The 19,131-nt window shown below is 42.9% G+C and overlaps 1 protein-coding gene across 1 annotated transcript in view; it reads left to right on the top strand.

Annotated features, from left to right (window-relative positions):
• Positions 1–19,131, top strand: part of ADARB2 (adenosine deaminase RNA specific B2 (inactive)) — a 301,734-nt gene that overhangs the window by 259,358 nt on the left and 23,245 nt on the right. The window contains exon 6 of the mRNA XM_085050330.1: positions 5,800–5,951. Within this exon, the coding sequence (XP_084906456.1) occupies positions 5,800–5,951 (152 nt within the window). The remainder of the gene's footprint in view (positions 1–5,799; positions 5,952–19,131) is intronic.

Genomic DNA, 19,131 nt, shown 5'->3' with positions numbered 1-19,131 from the left:
GGATATGAGCATCCACCACTAATCAGCACTTGTTAGACAACATCTACAGTACTACGTGCAGCTTTGGGTGACCCAAGGGACTTACACCAACCATCTGACAGAGGCTACCCAGAGTGTCAGGGGCCAGAGCATTTGGGCTGTGGAAGGGCTGATGGATCTGGACCTGGTCAGCCTAGAGGAGGGATGGCAGAGCCAGCAGAACATGTCAGCAGCACAGTGGAGCTGACATCTTTACCAGGATGTGCAGTGGGAAGGTGACAGGCAACAGGCACACACTGAAATAAGAGAAGGTCAATCTGAGTATAAGGACTCATGTTCCTCATGGGAATAGCCAAGCAGTGGGACAGGTCACCCAGCAGGGTTATGCAGTCTCCTTTCTGTCTTGGATATTTCCAAAATCTGAGTGCATAAACTCTGGAGTAATTTGTCAAACTACTTTGAGAAGGAGGTTGGGACAGAGATTTAAGGTCCTTACTAGCCTGAGTTATCCTATGATATGAAAATTGAACAGAAGTGAAGCTGAGGTGGTATTTATTATATGGAAGGGAGCAAGGAATGAAGGAATCAAGAAGAGAAAGCAAACAAAAAAGTTCTTTCTGCCCTCCATTCTTGCATGCATATTTGTGTGACTTTTTGTGAATGCCATTGATATCAGTGCAAAAACTTCCTTTGACTTCAGAAGGTTTTGCATCAGGTCACAGACACGAGGGTTAAGCTAAGCAGGATTGTGTGTTCCTGTAAGCACCTGTGATACTGTTGCACCAAAGCAACAATAACAGGAATAATGGCTATTGTCACTTCGGGCTGGAGTTGAAGACAAGAGAGTATATTGAGTACATGGGTTTGGCTAACAAAGGGGCACAAGAGCATTGAAGGGTTTAATCAAAAACAATATTCTCTCTATTTTGTTCTGAATTGCTTTCAAGTTTACATTAAATTATTATGTTTTCAGCAGTGTAGCAGTCCTAGCACTTGCTTTGTGCTGTGGTCTCTTGGGAAACAAGTGCTAACACTGTATCTTAAACTATTGTATTGATCCACCTCCCTAACATGTTCAGTCATATTATTATTTTATTTGGATCAATGTTAACAGTCTTTTGTTAAGAGAATCCTCAGTGCAGCACAAGCTCTGTTCACAATAACTTCAAATTATTCTCTATTCAGCCAAGACCAGGCACCACTGCTTGCCTGACCAGCACATACCAGAAAAATCTCAACTAAAATTGTCAAGGCTAAGCACCTTTGAAAGACAGAGCTAAAGATATTGTCAAACTGGATTTTGCTTCCTTAAAAGTCCATAGGAAAGCAAAATTGTGTGTTACGATATATTCTTCAATTCTAGTATTTATTGCTACATGCACAGTTTTCTGCTGTCATCAGGAGCTTTGTCATATGGTGACAAAACAGAAGGGGGGGGTTCAAAATGAAATAAAACTGCATTTTCTGCACATTGATATCACATTTACTCATTTTTCTCTGAAAAAAGAGAGACCTCTCTTATTCACAGAGAAAACAAAGGATGCTGCCAGATAGCTATAAGGACAGGGTTTTTAGAACAGGTATGTTAACTCAGCTTCACTGTGACTACCTGCACACCATGTTCTCAGGCTTGGGGAAAACACAAAGGTATTTTAATAATATATTTGCATTAACCTAGCCCAAATTAAAGTCCTCTCCCAGGCAGGAAACTATTGTACAAAATCATAAATGAAGTGAAACAAAAAGATGGTTCTCTAACTCGGAAACAGAATTAAAGCATCATTCTTGACTCACAGAGCTTAAATTTTCCATGGTTCACTATGGAACAGGCAAGTTTTTTCTGTGGAGAGTATTTCTTATTTCCTACATACCTTCCCCCCACCAAGTCTACCCGCTGAGAGTGGTCTCTGCAGATGGATTTCAAACTTCAGGAACTTCCAGTGCAAGAAATATTTTTCTGTGTCATGCCATCTTTAAAAAGGAACGTCTTTTCTAGAATTTACAAATACCACCATTGATCTCAGTGGAAGCAAAACACATACTTGGCTGTGTGTAGCACTGAAGGCTTCTAAGAACAAGGGCCAGGAGATAAAACTAATAGCCAGGAGACACAGATGCACTGAATTGAATTTGTTTCCTGGCAGTCAAGTGTTACCCAGATCCCCAAGGCTCCTTTGATCAGCAGTGGGGAGAGATGGGCATCTCTGGGGTGGAACTCAGCAGAGCTGTTCAAGTATCTATTGAGGATGAGATGAATTGCCATGGACTGGGGCAATTTCTTTTCCATTTCTCTAAAGAGAGGATATGGCAACCTTTCACATATTGAAGCTGCAAGACAATTCCAAACAAGCCAATGTTGCAGCAATATGTAAATTACTCTCTTCCGCCTTCTCTTCTTATTGCTAAATGTTAAAGGTGTGACATTCCTGACTTTGCTTGGGAAAGAGTTCCAGAATGGGAACTTTATCCTCTCTAAGAAGCAAGAGTTACAAATACTTCAAAAGGAAACTTTCTTTCAACAATTCATTGTCTAGGGTTTGAGCTAAATAAAAGCTAAAAGCACAACTAAAACCTGACAGCTTCTAACCAGTCTGATTAAAACTCTTAGCCCTCCCAGATTTCATTTTTATGACAACCATAATCCTCCAGTTCTCAAGACTCTCACGAAAAAGATGAGAATAAGACGTAAATTTTCTGATGTACAAAAGAAAGACAAGAAAGACAAGAAAGACCTTTTGAGAAGCTTTTTCTAAGAATCACCATCAAAAAGCATACAAATATCACAGTCTGATTCTCTCACAATGGTGGTAGGAAAACTCACATTAATTTCAGTGGTATTACTAATACCAACTAACCAATAGGGAAGAAAAAAAAATCCAACACTTCTTTTTTTAAGAAAAATAAAATTAATAGACTATCCTTAAAATAAATCAGCACCATAGTAGGCTTACAGCTGTAGTGGCCCTGCAGGTGCCAGGGAGATGATTTCACCTGTAGGTAAGCCCTTTCAGCAAGTCAGATGCAAAACACTGTTTATTTTACACATAAAAAGCAAGGAATAGTCTTCATCCAGACCAGTTAAATTATTTTTCCAGGAAAATCAGCTGCTTTTTATACATTTACTAAGCCTGCTGTTAGTTTCTCTAGGATGCTCTGTTGTAGTACTAGGAACTTCCTATACATACATTTACATGCTAAAAACAACTCCTCTGCTTGTCAGGCTTTGTTTCACCAAAATGCTTCATATATATTAAACCATGAGTATGTGCTTAAGTATCTTCTAGAAGTCAGCTCAAAACACAGGCATACGTTATGCTAAATAATGAACTTAAGCACAAGATTAGAATGTAGCACATTCTTAAATGTTCCTCTTGAATCAGCCTCAAATCCTAACTCTCCCACAGAAATTCGTAACAGGCAAAGGTTTAGGGATGAATTCTACCCTTTTAGCCACTGCCAGCATGCAGAAATGACACTTTAATGTCACCCCCTGAATGAATGGGATCTATAGGCTCACCGTGGGCTCCTCTCTCTATTACCTTGTGCAGGTTGTGTATGGCTGTGCAAAGGACATTGTAAAGGACTGCTGCTGCAAAGTCATCTTCCCCCTCACTGCTCAAAATGCCTGTCCCAGAGGCAAGGCACAAGGGCACTGGTGCTGGAGTAGAGGTGACTTTGCAAAAGTGCATCTCATGCTTCTCCTGGATCATTTTTACAAGATTCCTGGGTTTCCCTGGGCTTTAAAATACCCCAAATATACTATGCACAATAATCTTTGCTAAACCATGGCAGATGTTGCTGTAACCCAAACTCTTTTCCAACAATACTGTCTGAGTTTTATTATTAAACCTATTCAGCCACAGTGCAAGAATGAACCTCATGTTTGAGTTCAGCTCCTAAAAAACCATCCCAAAGGCAGGTCAGGACCCTATATGATATGAAGAACCTCAGCCTCCTGGAGGAGAGAGTCAAGCTGCCTTGCCCTCCAGCCCTGCCAACTATTTTTAGAGCAGCTGTCTATCACCCAGCCCGGCAGCCACACTGGCCACAGACCCTTCTTGGTGCTCAGGAAGAGGTAAGAGAGCAAGGTTAATCAGTGAAAAACAATGACCAGTGAAAACAGGATGGAAGCTGAACTCCTGAAATCCAGCCCAAAGCATGACTGCTCCAACCCTACATAGCAACTGTCTCCAAGTACTGCAAGCTGCCCCCCCACACTCTGGTGAGGTTTAACATAATAATAGCAGGCATTTGGACTGCACAGCTTTGTATTCTCCCAGCTGATTTTGCAGTGAATTATTTAAAACTACCTGCAATTGCTCTAAAGTCCAAGCAGCAGGACTTACAGATATTTTGCTATTTCAGGGGCTTGTATGAGGGTGATAATATAATTAGTGCAGTTGGGAAATTCCACCACAGCCAGCAGAAAATGAAGGAGCTGCATGTGGCAGCCCCAGCTCGGCAGCCAGTGTGACTCCCTGTCCCTGACAGGCGAGCTAATGTGCCTGTAAATTCCTCCTGACAGCAAACGCATCCTGGCATCAAAAAATGACAAAACACCCAAACCATGGAAGAGTGACAGCCAAACAGCTTCAATAGCACAGAGGCTGCACTGGGAGAAAACAGGCAGAGGCAGCTTGGATGAAAGCCAAGGACTCGCTCAAAGGCTGAGTAAAAAGCACCCCTGTTTGCACTATCAGGAGGCAGAGAGACAGGCAGAAATCACATTGGTTAATGGGCTGTCCTGGAGTGAATTAAACGGGTGGGATTCCTGCTTATTAACGGCATCCTAGGAAAATCATTACCTGCAGGTGCCATTCTGTTCAGAGATATTCCTACAAAAAGACCCTTGAGTTTTTGAGGGAAGGACCAGGCCATCAGAGGGAAAGGAGTCTCATCATAATTTCACCAATCACATTTTCACCTTCAAAATTATAATCGTGACCATCAGCCAAATACACGTATTAGAGGCAGCTGTCTGTCAGAGAAATCACCCATATCTTCCCAAATGTAACTCATTGGAGGAGCTGCACAGCAGCAGAGCCTTAATGCTGTGCTGTTGCTGCAAACGGCAGCACTGGGAGGGTTTGGCCTCCCGGGCAGCTGTTGCTAATGGAATATGTGCACTGCATCCCCATCTAGCTGCTGAACCGCTGCAAAGATAAAAGCTCCATCTTGATAAGTATCTTTTTCAACTCAGCTGAGAAAAGCCTGCACAAGTTTTGTCCACCCTGACCCTGCTGGACTAGGTGGAGCACTTGTAGGTGGCTGTCATTGAATGGGGGAAAAGACCAACACCCGGGGAGCAGGCAGGGCTGGCAGTGGTCATGAAATCTGGGTGCTTCGTTAGAGGCCCTTTTCAGTGGAGCATATGAACACACATCTTTACTGAGGTGATTGATGTTAATGGGATTTAAACATGTGCCTAGGCATTGTGATCAGCAGAGCTGATGTGTTCATATGAGAGGCTAAGAGAATTTTTCCATTTCTCATGCACCAGAACCACTTTAAAATCAGTGTTTATGCATCCGTGTATGTGAGGAAGGAGAGTTACCCTTCAAAAACCCACATTTTAGCATTAGAATATATCTCAAGCAAGCAAGCCAAAAGCCCTTTGGCAGTTTTGACCTCCTTCACACATCTCTTCACTTGGAAAAGCTTATTGTTTTTCTCTTGTTGTCACTAGGCAAAATATATGATGCCAGGTGCTAATAAAAACAAACAAACAAGCAGAGGGAAAAAAGGAGAGAGAGAAAGAGCGCAGAAATGTTTCTGATTTGGCATGTAACAAATGACCTGGAACCTCTTTTGTGATCATAGCAAGCGGCGAGAAGACTGGGAGCGATCAATCTTCGTGCGATTAAAAGAAGGAGGCTACAGGCTGCGGGAGAACATCCTGTTCCATCTGTACGTGAGCACCTCGCCCTGCGGAGACGCACGCCTCAACTCCCCCTACGAAATCACAACCGACTGTAAGGAAAAAAATCTTCCCTCTCCTTTTCCTCTTTTGTGTGCGTTTTGTCTTTTTTTTTTTTTTAGGATCAGTCCCTCTTATGCTCTTTGTTTGCTGGCAGAAAGGGTTTCACTTGAGGGCAAAAACACTACAGGCTTTGGAGAGTGTGTGTGTGTGCAACTGGTGCTTGGTCCCATGTGCAGGGGGAAGGTGTGCAGGGAAAATCAGAGCTGGGCAAGGCAGCTCTGCACACTTGGGGATCCATGGCTCTGTTGAGGAATACATCCCTAATAGTCAACAGTTCCTGCTAGAACATGCAGCCCTAACTGTAGATAAATGCTTTGGGAAAGGTCCCCATGATCAAAGAGATCCTTGAAGCCATGGCCAAAGGCTGGACCAGAGGATCAGGACTCTAGATGGAGATGCATAGACTCTTCTAATGGTTCACACAGTACTTAGGGGTTGAAGGGCTGCATTTACACTGAACCAGGCTGCAACAGCTGGAGTCTGAAGTAGAGCAATGACATGACATGATATCATGGGAAATGGCACAGCTCATCTGTAGTGATGATGGTTTGTCAGACTCTCTCCAAGTATCACATGCACTTGCAGCAAATAATGTCAAGACCCTTATGGAAAGGATCCTTCCCAGGCCATCCTGCCTGTGTCAGATATACTGCACGATCAGTGCATGGCAGATGGGTTAGCTGGAGTCCACCAGGTCAGCCTTAGAGACCCCAGAGCCATAGTGTGGCATTCAAGCAAACACATGATTTTCCAGGGATTTCTTCTCTAGAGGTGATCCCAGATTGGGTCTTCAGCTGGTGTGTGCCACCAACAGACCTGCAGAGCTTGTTGTCCATGACAACAAATCCCATCTCCCCACATGACCCACGCTCACCTTGTCCCTCCCCTAAACATGTCCCTGTCCTTGCCCCGCCATGGCAGAGGCACATCCTTGCTGCATTTCCACTGCCCCAGCTTTGTCCCTGCCTGTCCACATGGTGTGCCCCCAGCAGGGGACAGGGGACTCCAGAGATCCATGGCTTGTTGTCACATGCCTGTCACCCCGTGACCCAATAAGGCATGAGGTACTCTCTTATCTCTGACCCAGGTCCTGCTTCTCGTATGTGCATTTTACAGTGCTGCAAAGCCCATAGTGCTGCTGCCAAATGTACACATAATGAGAAATAGTTCTGCCCTGACTACCTTGAATGTGAAGCAGGCAAGACAAAAGAATGGATGGAGGAGGAAGCATAGAAATGGGAATGTAAAATTAATCACCCAAGGTCACACAACGACCTCACTTCCTCACAGGCAAATCCATCAGACGGCAGTTTCACTCCTTTGTGATTTCTTATTTGTATAAGTTATTTATTAACGATTAGGTATTATTCTGCCCAGACTGGAATTTTTTTTCATGTGTGAAACAGCAGCTTGTTGGGGCGAGAAAGCAGAATGCACCTATTCAGGAAGGAAATGCGGTCCTTGGCTGATATGATTTCTGCATTCTGTCAGCAGGGTTTATAAAATGAATGAAAGCAAGTAAATGCTTAAAACACAAAATCAAATTGTCAAATTCCTGATAAGTTAACAAAATTAAAAGACATAGCATCTTTTTAAATCAAAATTAAAAATAAAAAAGGGGTTGCTTATGAATATCACCAAATGATAGTGATCTTTGGCCTCCTGCTTTATAGATGCATCAAGAGATATCTGAAAAGGCTTTATGTTTGGTTAAAGGCACTCATGTTTTCAGAAGGCAGGCTTCCTGGGGCACCCCTTACCTGACATCACAATTGGAAGCACCAAAATCTGCAATTATTTTTAAAACGTGGTCCATTCTCAAGTGCAACCGGAGGCTGTCCAGGCTGGATTCTGCTCTTTGCATGAGAAGTCGGTGCTTTGGGCAGCTGACAGCCAGTGCTGCCTGTTTATGTGCAGCTGAACCCAGCCCTGGAGGTGAACCCTGCCTGGCTCACGGATTTCTTCAGAGAGCAGATAAATCTCCCTGCTAATGAGGGAATGTTATCCTTTCGATAACAAGATATACAAGAAGCTGTGTTTAAAAATGCATAATCATGCAGTACCTGACACAGACAGTAAGCAGTAAACTTGTACATAATCACAAAAATTATTTTCCTGTTGGCTATTACACCAGTTATTATCCCAAGCAGAAGCTGAGGCCAAAAGGTCTGTGTGGGTTAGCCAGGGTTACACAGTGATTCAGTAGCAGCACCTAAAGAGATGCTACACCTGGCTCATAATTCACTCTTTTAAACAGATCACTATACCTTTGTCCTGTGCTCTTAAAATAATTTAGCACTGTGTAGAAAGCCATGTTGCCGAAAGCTGTCCTTCAGTGAGATAAGCATTTCCTTTCAGCTCACATTATCCCAGAGACATCTGGGAAGATAAGTATTTTATAATGTTTATCATTCAGATCTTCTCTTTCCTCTTTTTTTTTCCCAAAGAAATAACCTTTCTTTCATCCAGTAATGACAAGAAACTCCAGATGAATGCTGTTTCATTTCTTAAACAACAAAGAAACCTCTCCTAGAGCTAGCACAAGCCATCAAACGTTGCTGATTATTCTCTAAAGATGCATTAACATTTAAAAACGGTGTCTCACCATGTGGTTCCTGGTTTTGAGAAGGAATATGATAAGCCTTTATCAATATAGGGAGTAAGCAAAATCCACTTCTCAAATCTCTTTCCAAAAATTTCCTATTATCCACCGTGTCTTTCCAGCACCCTCAGGGAGGCCTCACATTTCCTTCTTATGAGCTTTGTTCTGGTAAGGGAGGAGGTAAGCTAGCATGCTTTTGAAACCCAGTTTACTTCTTACTGGCTAGAGCAGAGTACCAAGTTTGTGACAAGTGTAAAAGTCTGACAGCTGCAATGCGGAGGAGATGTCCAGGGAGCTCACACCCATGCCAGCTTCGTGCAGCAAAGTAAGAGATTAGGGAGAAAGAGATAAAATCTCACTTTAATTTGCAGAGATGCCCTTCTTGAATCAGAGGTAAGCTGACTTGTTTGTTGATGCATTCTTAAGCAGCTCTAAAAGAGAGACAAAACCCAGCTGGACTGGAGCTGCTCTGAGCATGGAGGGGTTTTCTAACTCTTTTTTGGATGTTGGAAGAGCTGACAGGAAGTGAAATCAGAGTTTGGAAGAAGGTACAATCTGAGAGAGTAGGGGAAGAGGCTGAGGGGAGAGGGGCAGGAACAGCTGAGAGCAGGAGAGGAGAGCAGCCAGGGTCAGTGGTGTTGCGGGAATATGAGACTGGGAAATGCCAGAGGGGTTGCAGATGCTTTTTGTTTGTCCTGGCTCATCCTCTCCAGTCAGTCTCCTTCCCAAGACACTTTCCATCATTTTCCAAGGTCAGCCTCAAGGTTGTAGCACAGCTACATGGCAAAAAGGCAGCATGTTCCCGATGTCCTCACAACCCTAATTGCTCCTTCCCAGACTCACCTTCTTCCTCTGCTTCAGTCCAGTGCTGCAGGTCAGGAAGCCTGGGACATCTCCTTTCTGATGCCTTCTCCCTTTGTGTACATCTGAGCAATGTGTGCCTGGGTTCCTGACCTCTCCTGAGGGCAGTGTCACAGCACCCATTTAACGTGGGTTTCCTGAAGGGTTCTCATTGTGGCACACATGCTCCAGCTGGTGAGGTGGAGCCCTGAGGGCTGCTCACCCAGTAGCATTTGTTGCACATCTTACACTTTCTCCTAAATCTAGGGCAAACCACAGAATAATCAAGCCCTTGATTTGCTAGAGCACCATCCTAGCTAATTTAGTGCTTCTTGACTCATTGGCTTTTTTTTTTTTTTTAAGTCTCTTGAAAAGCAAAATGAATTGCTTGAAAATTTGAGCTAAATAAAATCCTCTACTTCCCCACTCCTCCTTCCCTGGCAGTATTTTACCTCATTGCCCATCCAGTATTTTACCATTGTCCTTTTTTCTAGAGATGTGCTCTTTCTTTTTCACTACATGGATTGCCAAAGAGACAAACAGAATCTGCCCCAGGGCTTGTCTCAGTTCTTCTCCCCTGGGCTGCTTTTCTATCTCTTGCTAACATGCTGTATTGCCTTGTGCCATTGACTCCTTGATAGCCCAGCTCCTGTTTTATTCCACACTTCCTTTAGGTCTGAAACACACCATTGCATCTGCTCCACATGGGGTTTTTCTCCTGCTTGTCTATTAACCTACAGCTGTGCTGAAGCTCTCATGCACACACATTTGACAGAGCTCTCATCTGAGCAGGATCCACTTGCAACCACGTGAGACACATCATTGCCTTGGTAGGTGATGTGATGAGGAGATGATGTGCACTGCAGTTTTCAGAGAGCTGGGGGACTGAAGAGTACCCAGGAAGACAAGGTTGTGCTCTCTACTTCAAGTGTGCTTTCACTGTGCAGACCTGTGCTTTCCCTGCTCGTGATTCTGGCTGCTGGACTCTACACTCCATTCTCAGAAAAAAATGCTCTCTGTTAACCCCCAAACCCAGGGCTGCTGTGAAGGGTTGCCCTGCTCACATCAGTAACTCAGCACTCTGTGCTCAGATGGGGCTCACCCAAGTTGCATCATTCCCAGAGCAGATCCCTGAAAGTCACATCCTGAGCAGACTGGCTGGAGAAGGGCAGATTCACACAGAGACCCTCTAAGGGGTTTATCCATCTCCGAGAGATAGACCTAAATGATCTCCTAAAGCTGTTATGATAGTCTCAGCATTCAGTGTCCTGCAGGGAGCTACCAGGAGAGAAATAAAATGAGGGTGTTTATGGCAGTAACTGGGCTAGAATCACTCCCCAAAACCATTGGGTTTGGTGAAAATTTCTGGGTGTGCAAGGGGAAGACATCCTTGCCTTCCTTTTGCCAATCCTGTGTTTTGTTTAAATGGACAAATTCCGTTCTTGTGAGTAGGGGAAAGCACTTAAAGAAGAACCATCTAAGTAATTCAGTGATCTGAAAAGAAATTGGATACCTGGAACTACAAGAAAATTCAGGTTCTAACAAAGTGATATACTTTCCCATTACAAAAATTGAGGGTAACCATAGGTCATCCCTTGGACTTGGACACTATTATTTGTTTCCATTGCACAAGTGTTCCCATCTCTCCATCACGGCTGCTGGCCTGATGCAGCTTCAGAAACCATCTTGGAAATTCGTAGCTATTTGGTGCATGGAGCAGCTTCCTCCTAGGCTGTAAAGTTGGTTTTATGCTGATGAATGGCCCATCTGTGAAACTGGGATGAAGGTGCATTATTTTCCTATTTTTCATATGACTGAGCAGAACAATACCTTGGGGGATCCCAGAACAAAATTATCATGGAGAACCATGCCCAGAAGTAACACAAAACTAAAAAAATGCATACACCACTGTAGCTTGTAGTGCTGAATACTGCCTCAGGAGAAATAATCCTAGCACTGGATAAATTATTGTGGTCAGCCCAGATTGCTTTGTCATATAAAGGATGCTGCAGAAATTGCAGATACAGCAAGAGGCTCTTGCATTACTTCACAGGCTAGGGAATTGGTATTAGAGAAGGTGGAAGGAAATTGTCCTTTCACTTCATTAAGACTGGACTGGGTCTTATCCAAAAGGTTTGGGTTCAGGTATGAGCACAGCACCCTTTGTCAGCCTCCTTTGAGGTCAAGTTCCATAGAAGCAATGGTCCCTTCTGCTTGTGCCACTGACCCAGCCTCAATTTACCAAAGTAAACACAGAGGAAATGCAGTGACTTTCTGCAACTGGTCTGTCAAGGAGCTTGTGTGCCTGCTCAGGGCTGTTAGCAGGCATTAGGTTTGTATGAACTTGCCCTGTTTTCTAACTCAATCTTCCCAGGCTGCTGAAATGCTGTTTCATTGTGATTGCTTTCACTCAAGTTAGCTTGGCAGGAAAAGCATGGTCACAGGACAGTTCCCTCTGGTTAATTCTCTCCATCTTTTACACACTTCACCCATGGCTGGGAGCAGAGGTTAAATGTGCTCCTGGCCAGATGGACAAAGATGACAGCAGAGCCCAGCCCAGCTGTGGTGCTTCTCTGTCCCCAAAAGCACTACAGGTCTGAGCAGTGGTCTGACTTAGCTCAGGGCTTTCCAGGTGTGGAGTTGGTGCTGCATGTAGACAGTTCAAAGATTTCTTCCCAGTGTCTAAAATAAATCCATGCTGGGACTGTGGGGGAGCTTTCTTCTTCTGGGGAAGATGGGGAAGGGGATTTCAGAAGGAAGTGTGGCTGAGTGGAATCAGTGGGACCCTGGGACAGGAGGGCCACAGTGAGGATGGGAGAGTTTGAGGGAGAGTGGGTCTATGATGGTCAGCTGTGATGGGGAAGTGGGCAAGAGACACAAAGCCTGTGAGGGGTGGGGGAACTCTTGGAGATGAGTAGAGCCCCTCTGCTTTCTGCACAGCACCCACACAGGACCTGCAGGCACTGGTTGGAGCCATCTCCAGGGCTGCAAGAAGCTTTTCCTCCCCCTGCCTCTCCTACTCTCTGCTCATCCAAGGCTGCAGAGAAGGGAGAGAATAGAAAAGGAGGGTAAGACTCACGTCAGGGGTGCCAGAATGGAGATGGTGACTGGCCCAAGCCCTTTACTGTGAACCCTGAGCCCTTCTGATGCCACCTGAGGGAAAAGCTGCAGAAGCAGCAGCAGCTGCCTCTCAGTGCTCAGATGGACTCATTGCTCAAACAGAGCAGCAGTGCCAGAGGGTCTGCAAATATGTGTTCCACATGTTCTGGAAATCCCATCACCTTTGATCACCCAAAGGAGATGTCTGATGCTTCACAAAGCCTGTCCTGCTAAACCTTTTGGCAATCCCAAAAGTCAGTTCTAGCCCCTAGACCTGCCAGAGAAACCAGTGATGTCCAGGCTTAGGAGAGCTGTGAAAGCTCTCATGGTTTTATTGTTGGTTTTATCATGCTAGAGCCCAGAATGCACCTTGGAAAGAGGCTCTCATTTCACTACACTAGAGTCCTGAAGCTTTCAGTGCAATTAATCAACCTGTAAAAGTTTGCTCTTCCTTTATATTCCATTATTAATCTCCACCAAGCTGGGTAGTTAGGTTTTTAGTGGAGTTTTGCTAAAGGTGACTGACTGATGAATAACAACTTCACTTCATGGACAATTTTCAGATCTCAAAGTACTGACTGCCTTGAAAAAAATCCAAACCTGTTGGGCAAATTTTTTAAAGAAAATGATTTTGTGAAACTGGGATTGCATCTTCTATTTCTCATATCCCCTGGTCATCAGCACAGTAAAAAGGGGTAGAAAAACCCTGTTTCATTTCCTCCCATGCCTAGTTCAGGGTAAGCTTTTTCATTCAAGGCCACTTAGAATCAAATAAAAACTTGAATCTGTGTCTCCCAAGTCCTGGATCAGTGAATTCCCTATCAGCTGAGCTAGACAGCTCCCTTTCTTAACTCTCTGTTTTAAAACTTTGTCAGAACTGACACATCATGAGAAAACTCTTTGCCTTTGACAATGCAGTGAAAATGTCCCAATTCCTTCTCCTTGTGATATTCTTGGCTGCTTTTGCTTATTTGAGTTTTGTCGTTTCAGGGGGAGTTTAAAGTAGAAAATAAGATTTCTAGAAGTATATGTCAGTGCAGTGTGTGTCTGTCCAGGAAAAGAGAAAGAAAATGCTGAAAACTATGGATTGCTCAGAGCCAGCATTGGCCACAGCTTTGAAAAGCTTTCATGTAAAGCAAAATGTGTTTGTTAGGATTCAGGAAAACAGGTTTCCACAGCTATAATCAGATTCTAATTTTAACAGAATGCTTGAATTGCCGAAGGGCACTGCACTGTATTTATTGATTCTGCTTTGTTATGGGTTTTGCTGCTTTGTAAAACACTGCATTCGGATGCAATGTTCAGGTGTGATAAAAAGGCTACATTAATCAGCAAAAGACCATGCCTGAGAAGTTTTCAGAATAGCAGTAGAAAATTTCACCAAGAAAAGCTGCTTGTCCCCAGATTTGTCCAGCCCAAGGAACAGTGGTGTCTGAGAATTTCCCTGCAGCAGGGAAAAAGAGACCACATGCTCCTGGACATTCCCCTATTCCACCCCAACATCCCATAGCCTACTACAGATATGCACCTATATAAGGCACGGGGATTTTTTTGGTGAAAAATATCAAACCATAGTTGGGAAAAATCTCTGTGGGTGAAAAGTACACCCACTCAGATCTAATTTAGTCTAATTTACCCTTTCACTGAGCTGGAATCAAAGGTAAAACTCATAAGCTGAGTTTTATAGAGCTTATCAGGCAGCTCCAGATCCAGTTAAGATCTCTGTGGCACTTCTGGAAGTCCTTAGACTTCTGGGGAGTTTCTTAGAGTCTTAGGAGAGAAATGTGAAGACATCTGTATGAGTTACAAACAATTTAATTCTAACCATGATTCTGTGAGATGCCTGCTCTAGCCAGTCTTGGGCAACTCACCTCATTCTGGTAATTTCTATTTCTATACCTGTAAAAGGAGAATAAAAACTGTCCAACAATGACAGCTCTGAGAAAGGGTAATTAATACTGAGAGTGGAATATTAAGATGGAAAACATTGTATATTCTCTGCACTATTAGAAAATTATTCTGAATAATTCAGCAACTACAATCCATAGATTTTTTAGGCCAGCTGGAACCATTTCCTGGTGATCAAGATTTAATTTCTTCAGCCAGAGACCCTAGGACTCTACAGCTCCAGAAGCTGAACTCTAATATATCTGGTGATGCATCAGGAACCACAGCCTCTCTAGACTCATACCAACCACAGTGGGGCTGAAAATCTGTTGACATCATTGACAGATTGCACTTGTTTCTGTCTCATGGGGTTCATCTTCTGTTTTCATATTTTGCTGACTTCTTTCACAACATTTTTCCTAAATCATCCTTGAAGATTTCAATTTCCCAACAGCAACAAAATCCCAAAGCCACATGAATAGCAGTATGTTTTGTTGATAAAAGAAAGGGGGTTATCATGAATAACACATTCTCTTTATGTTTGTGTAAACTTTTTGATTAAAACATGGCAGGCGAGAGAATTGTCACCAAAGAGGCAATTCCAGTGATGTTGATATATTTTTTCACACAAAGTATATTTGAAAGATAAAGCCTAGCTTTAAGAGAAAACATTTCTTATTTTAAAAAATGAGCAATTGGCAAAAATTAGCAGAGCAGACAAGGCTTATGGAGGCTCCAGAGGCAGAAGTCCTCTCCATCAGAGTTCCCAGCATCAGTGCAGCCCTTTGCCAGGTCTCTAGTTTGCTCTGCAGGAGCAGCTGCACTTCCAAAGCCACGGCAGGACATGTCTGATTTTAGACAAGAGGAGCAATTACTAATTAAAAATAATAATCTTGGAGTGTTTGAGTTGTACTTTCCTTGATTGCCACATGCATAGAATCTTAATCCAGCTGATAAATCCTGTACTTTTGGCTTCAACAGACTAATGCTTTTCTACTCCAGAGCAGGCTGGAGTCTGCAGCCCAGGTTTGTAGGTGGCACAAAGGATCTCCCTGACACCTGGCCCAGTACTGCTCATTCCTCCCTGCCTGGAACAGTCATTTATAACTCTCAGAGGAAGCTGTGCATGACTCTGCTGCCAACAAATTGTTTTAGAGTGAATCTTAACTAGTTGTTCACGTTTTGATCCCAGGCATTCCTCGAAGACAGACATTAGAGAAAATCTGTGGGCTTTGAGCAATTTTTCTCACATTTTTTTTTTCCTCTCGGGGTATTAAAATCTGCTCAGAGTCCACGGCTTACTTAGAAATTAGTCTGATTGTAAAATGGGTTTCATGTGTTAGAGTGCTGTTCTCTGCTCTACCATAAGTTCAATAAAGGAATTTTGGCACCTCTCCCAAGGATGAGCTTTCAATACATTTCAATTAACCTACAAAAATAATAAAAACTCTGTGTAAAAGTGCTATGTTATCAGAACAGATGAATTTTTTCCCCTCACTAGTCATATATGGAGGCATTTTGATGGACCAAAATGAAAAGTTTTCTTTAAAACACTCAATGATAAACTTTAATATGCTGAAATACCATTATTACCCCCTTTCTACAGTTACTGTCTCTAATATCACAATTCAATCAAAAAATAACAATTTAATTAATAGGTACTTAAAGCAGATAAGGAAAAATAATGCAGTCACTTCCTTTCTGTGTTTGTGGATTCAAACTTCAAGTTTTTCTCTTCACTTCCTCTGTATTGAATGTCACATATTGATAACCTATGGATGGGCAAATTGACTTTGCTTTCACACCTTGTCAGGACATCACTATTGGCAGATGAAAAATTATGGAAGAAGTAGAAAGAGTGAAAATTGTTATTTGAAGGTTAATGAAAAGGAGAAAGAATAACATGCCAAAGGTAACATCATTTATCAGGTCATGGATATTGTCAGGTTAGGGACTACTGTCCAAAGACAGTATTTCAGCCAGGAAAGATGCAGGGAGAAGGGAAAAGACAAAGAGTTCAATCTCCAATGTTAATTTCAGTTCCAAAAATTACAGGTGTCCCAGGTTTTGTAACATGCTTCAAAACTATGGTTCAAACCATAGCTCTGAGCTGAACTCTGCTGCAATGTGGTGCCAAATGGCTCTGGGAGCAAGCAAATCTCTTCTAGGACTGCCTTCAGATGCAAGAGCCTTCATTGCCTATATTTAAAAGTCATATCTTGAGTTTTGGGGATTCATCTCAACATGCTTGTATCCCATTTAACCTGTACAAGGCTTGTGCTCCCTCCTGGGGAGGACACATCCCTGAAGTCACCACAGGGACAGCTCTGTAGACCCTTCTTTTCAGAAATCCAGATTTCTTTCAGAATACTCCTAAAGTTGCTTGCTTTCCAAAGCTGGCCCATGGTGTTTCAGCCTAGCTCTGTGCTGGTCACCAAAGGACAGGCAGCAGTGATTTATCTGACCAGTTGCCCTACCCAGCAGAGGAGACACAACCAAATCACATTGCACTGTGATTCTCACTCCAACTCTTCCAGAAATAGTAATATTGTATATTTATTCAGCATCTGGTTGAGGAAAGTACATCTCTAATAACCATCAAAAACCAAAGGCAGTCAGATGTTAATACTCCTCTTTCCACCCCTTTGTCTCAAACTGCCCTAAGGAAGCTTTATAAACCATGATAAGGAGTAGAGGGTCCAGCACTGAAAAAAATGCAAGATATGCTGGTTTTCCTTCCTGAAGAGAGAACAGCCTTCACTGAAGCAGGGAAACAGAAAATGAGCCTCCAAGGCAGTCATGCAAAATTTCAGACGGAGCCTTACTCGTGTGATTCTGTTTAATCACCATCCATTTCCTCTTCACTCTTTAACTAAATAATAAATATGGAGTGGCTTTTTTCATTACCATGTGAGCTAGAACTGGTCCTGGAGCAAATATGAAAATAAGGGGCGAGCCTTGAAATCAGAGGGTTTCACTGATTTTAAATACAAGGCACCTGTCTGTGTACATTTCTAATCCAGTAATTAATCCAGCACCTTTTTATCTGAGGAACTCTCAGGAGTAATTTCCACATCTGAGTGTAGCACACATCATAAATCCACTCCAAATGATTTTTAAATTTGTCCTTTCCCATTCCGGTTTGAATTGACATTTTGTTCTGGTTGAAGTGGCATCCACAGACGCCTTCTCCCCTGCAATTAGTTGAGATTAAGCAGTTGGAGAAGCAGCACAGCAAAGATCAGAAATGCTTATAGTCACTGATGTTTTGATCATATTGAACAGCAGAACAGCAGTATGCTGTAGTTTGTGACTTTAAAATGCATAAATAAATGTATTTCTGAGACTGCTGTAAAATGATCCATAGCAGGCTGTGCCAGCAAGTGGACCACGTTTTTTACTGCTGACAAGCAGCTTATGTGCTGGAGTCTGTCTGCAGCTTCAGTGCAAAACTCACAGAGCCTCATCTTTTCTTTTGTTTATATCTTCCTGTGCTACTTAATGACATTTTTTTTAAAATTCAGTGTGTTCCAGTTGCAGATTTAGATTTATTTAATCATTGGCAACCTGAAAGCATTCAGAGCTTTGAGTTATTAGTATTTTATATAAATGCCACAGATGATCCTTTGGAGCATGTGTCCCAACTACCCCAGCAATGTGAGCAGCCTGAGACAGGCAGCACGGAACAAGGTTTGAGTCACACCCTGTTCATTGAATTTAATCGCAGCTGAGCAGCTAAACCCCCTTATCAGAGCTGTGGGAGTGTGTCCTGGGGTGAGGGTACACTGGCCACGGCTGCCTGCATCCTATCAGCCAACCCTGGCTGCTCGGCTGCACCCTGACAGGGAGCAAAGCTGAACTCAAGGCTGAGTCGATATCAGCATTCAGAAACTGAGACTATCAGTGCACTTGCACACACTTCCTAAGTGCTTTTAGAAACTTTATTGTTCAGTTTCTGGTACTTGCAGATACCAGAAGTCTAGGGTTGAGATGCTGTGAGAACAAGCAGATGTGGAGTACTTTGGCCTTTGTACTTCCTTCAGTCCTGAGAAGATCAGACAGACAAATGGCAAATTAAATAAGCAGATCCCCAAACTCACTGAAGTTTTTTGGATCCCTCTCCCCAAAAATTGTTGGCCTATGCATTAAATTCCCCAGCTGCTCAGCAGTTGTTTGCAATCCTGCTGCTGTTTTTCCCCTGAACTCACTCCTTATCTCTGTCTGCATATTGTGGGAGGCTTTGCCCCTCACTGAGGTTACATTTATATAGTGAAATCAAAGCCACATAGATGATGGGCTGCTCACCTTATACTGCAGTCACTAAAATTCCCTAGCAGTTACATGTTCCATTGCATGTATGGGCAATATGGGTGTACCAACACACTGAATTGCCTGAAAAAGAGAGTAATCTAGGAGATCAAGGCACCTAGAGGGGAGGCTCAGAGCAGGAGCTGAGAAAGAGAGAAGAATCTAGAGAGATGGGAAATGAGAAAAGTGTAACAAGGGAAAATATTTTTCTTAAAAGTTGGAGAAGGAAATACCAAAAAATCATTTTATCCTGAGGGATTTCCACTAGGTGGACTCCTATGGTAGATCTTTCCTGGAAGGATAACATCTGTTTTTCATAAATAGTTGTTAAGCAGTACCTTTAAATGAATTTGCATAAGAAGGAAGCATCATTATCTTCATTATACCTGTGGGAAAGCTTAGTAAAAGAGAACTGATTTGCTTAAAGTCAAACTTT

This window comes from Lichenostomus cassidix, chromosome 2, assembly GCF_008360975.1.
Source record: "Lichenostomus cassidix isolate B80296 chromosome 2, HeHo_3.0, whole genome shotgun sequence".
NCBI classification, from domain to species: Eukaryota; Metazoa; Chordata; class Aves; order Passeriformes; family Meliphagidae; genus Lichenostomus; species Lichenostomus cassidix.
Note: the sequence above shows the minus strand (reverse complement) of the source record. Positions and strands in the feature narration are given on the sequence as shown.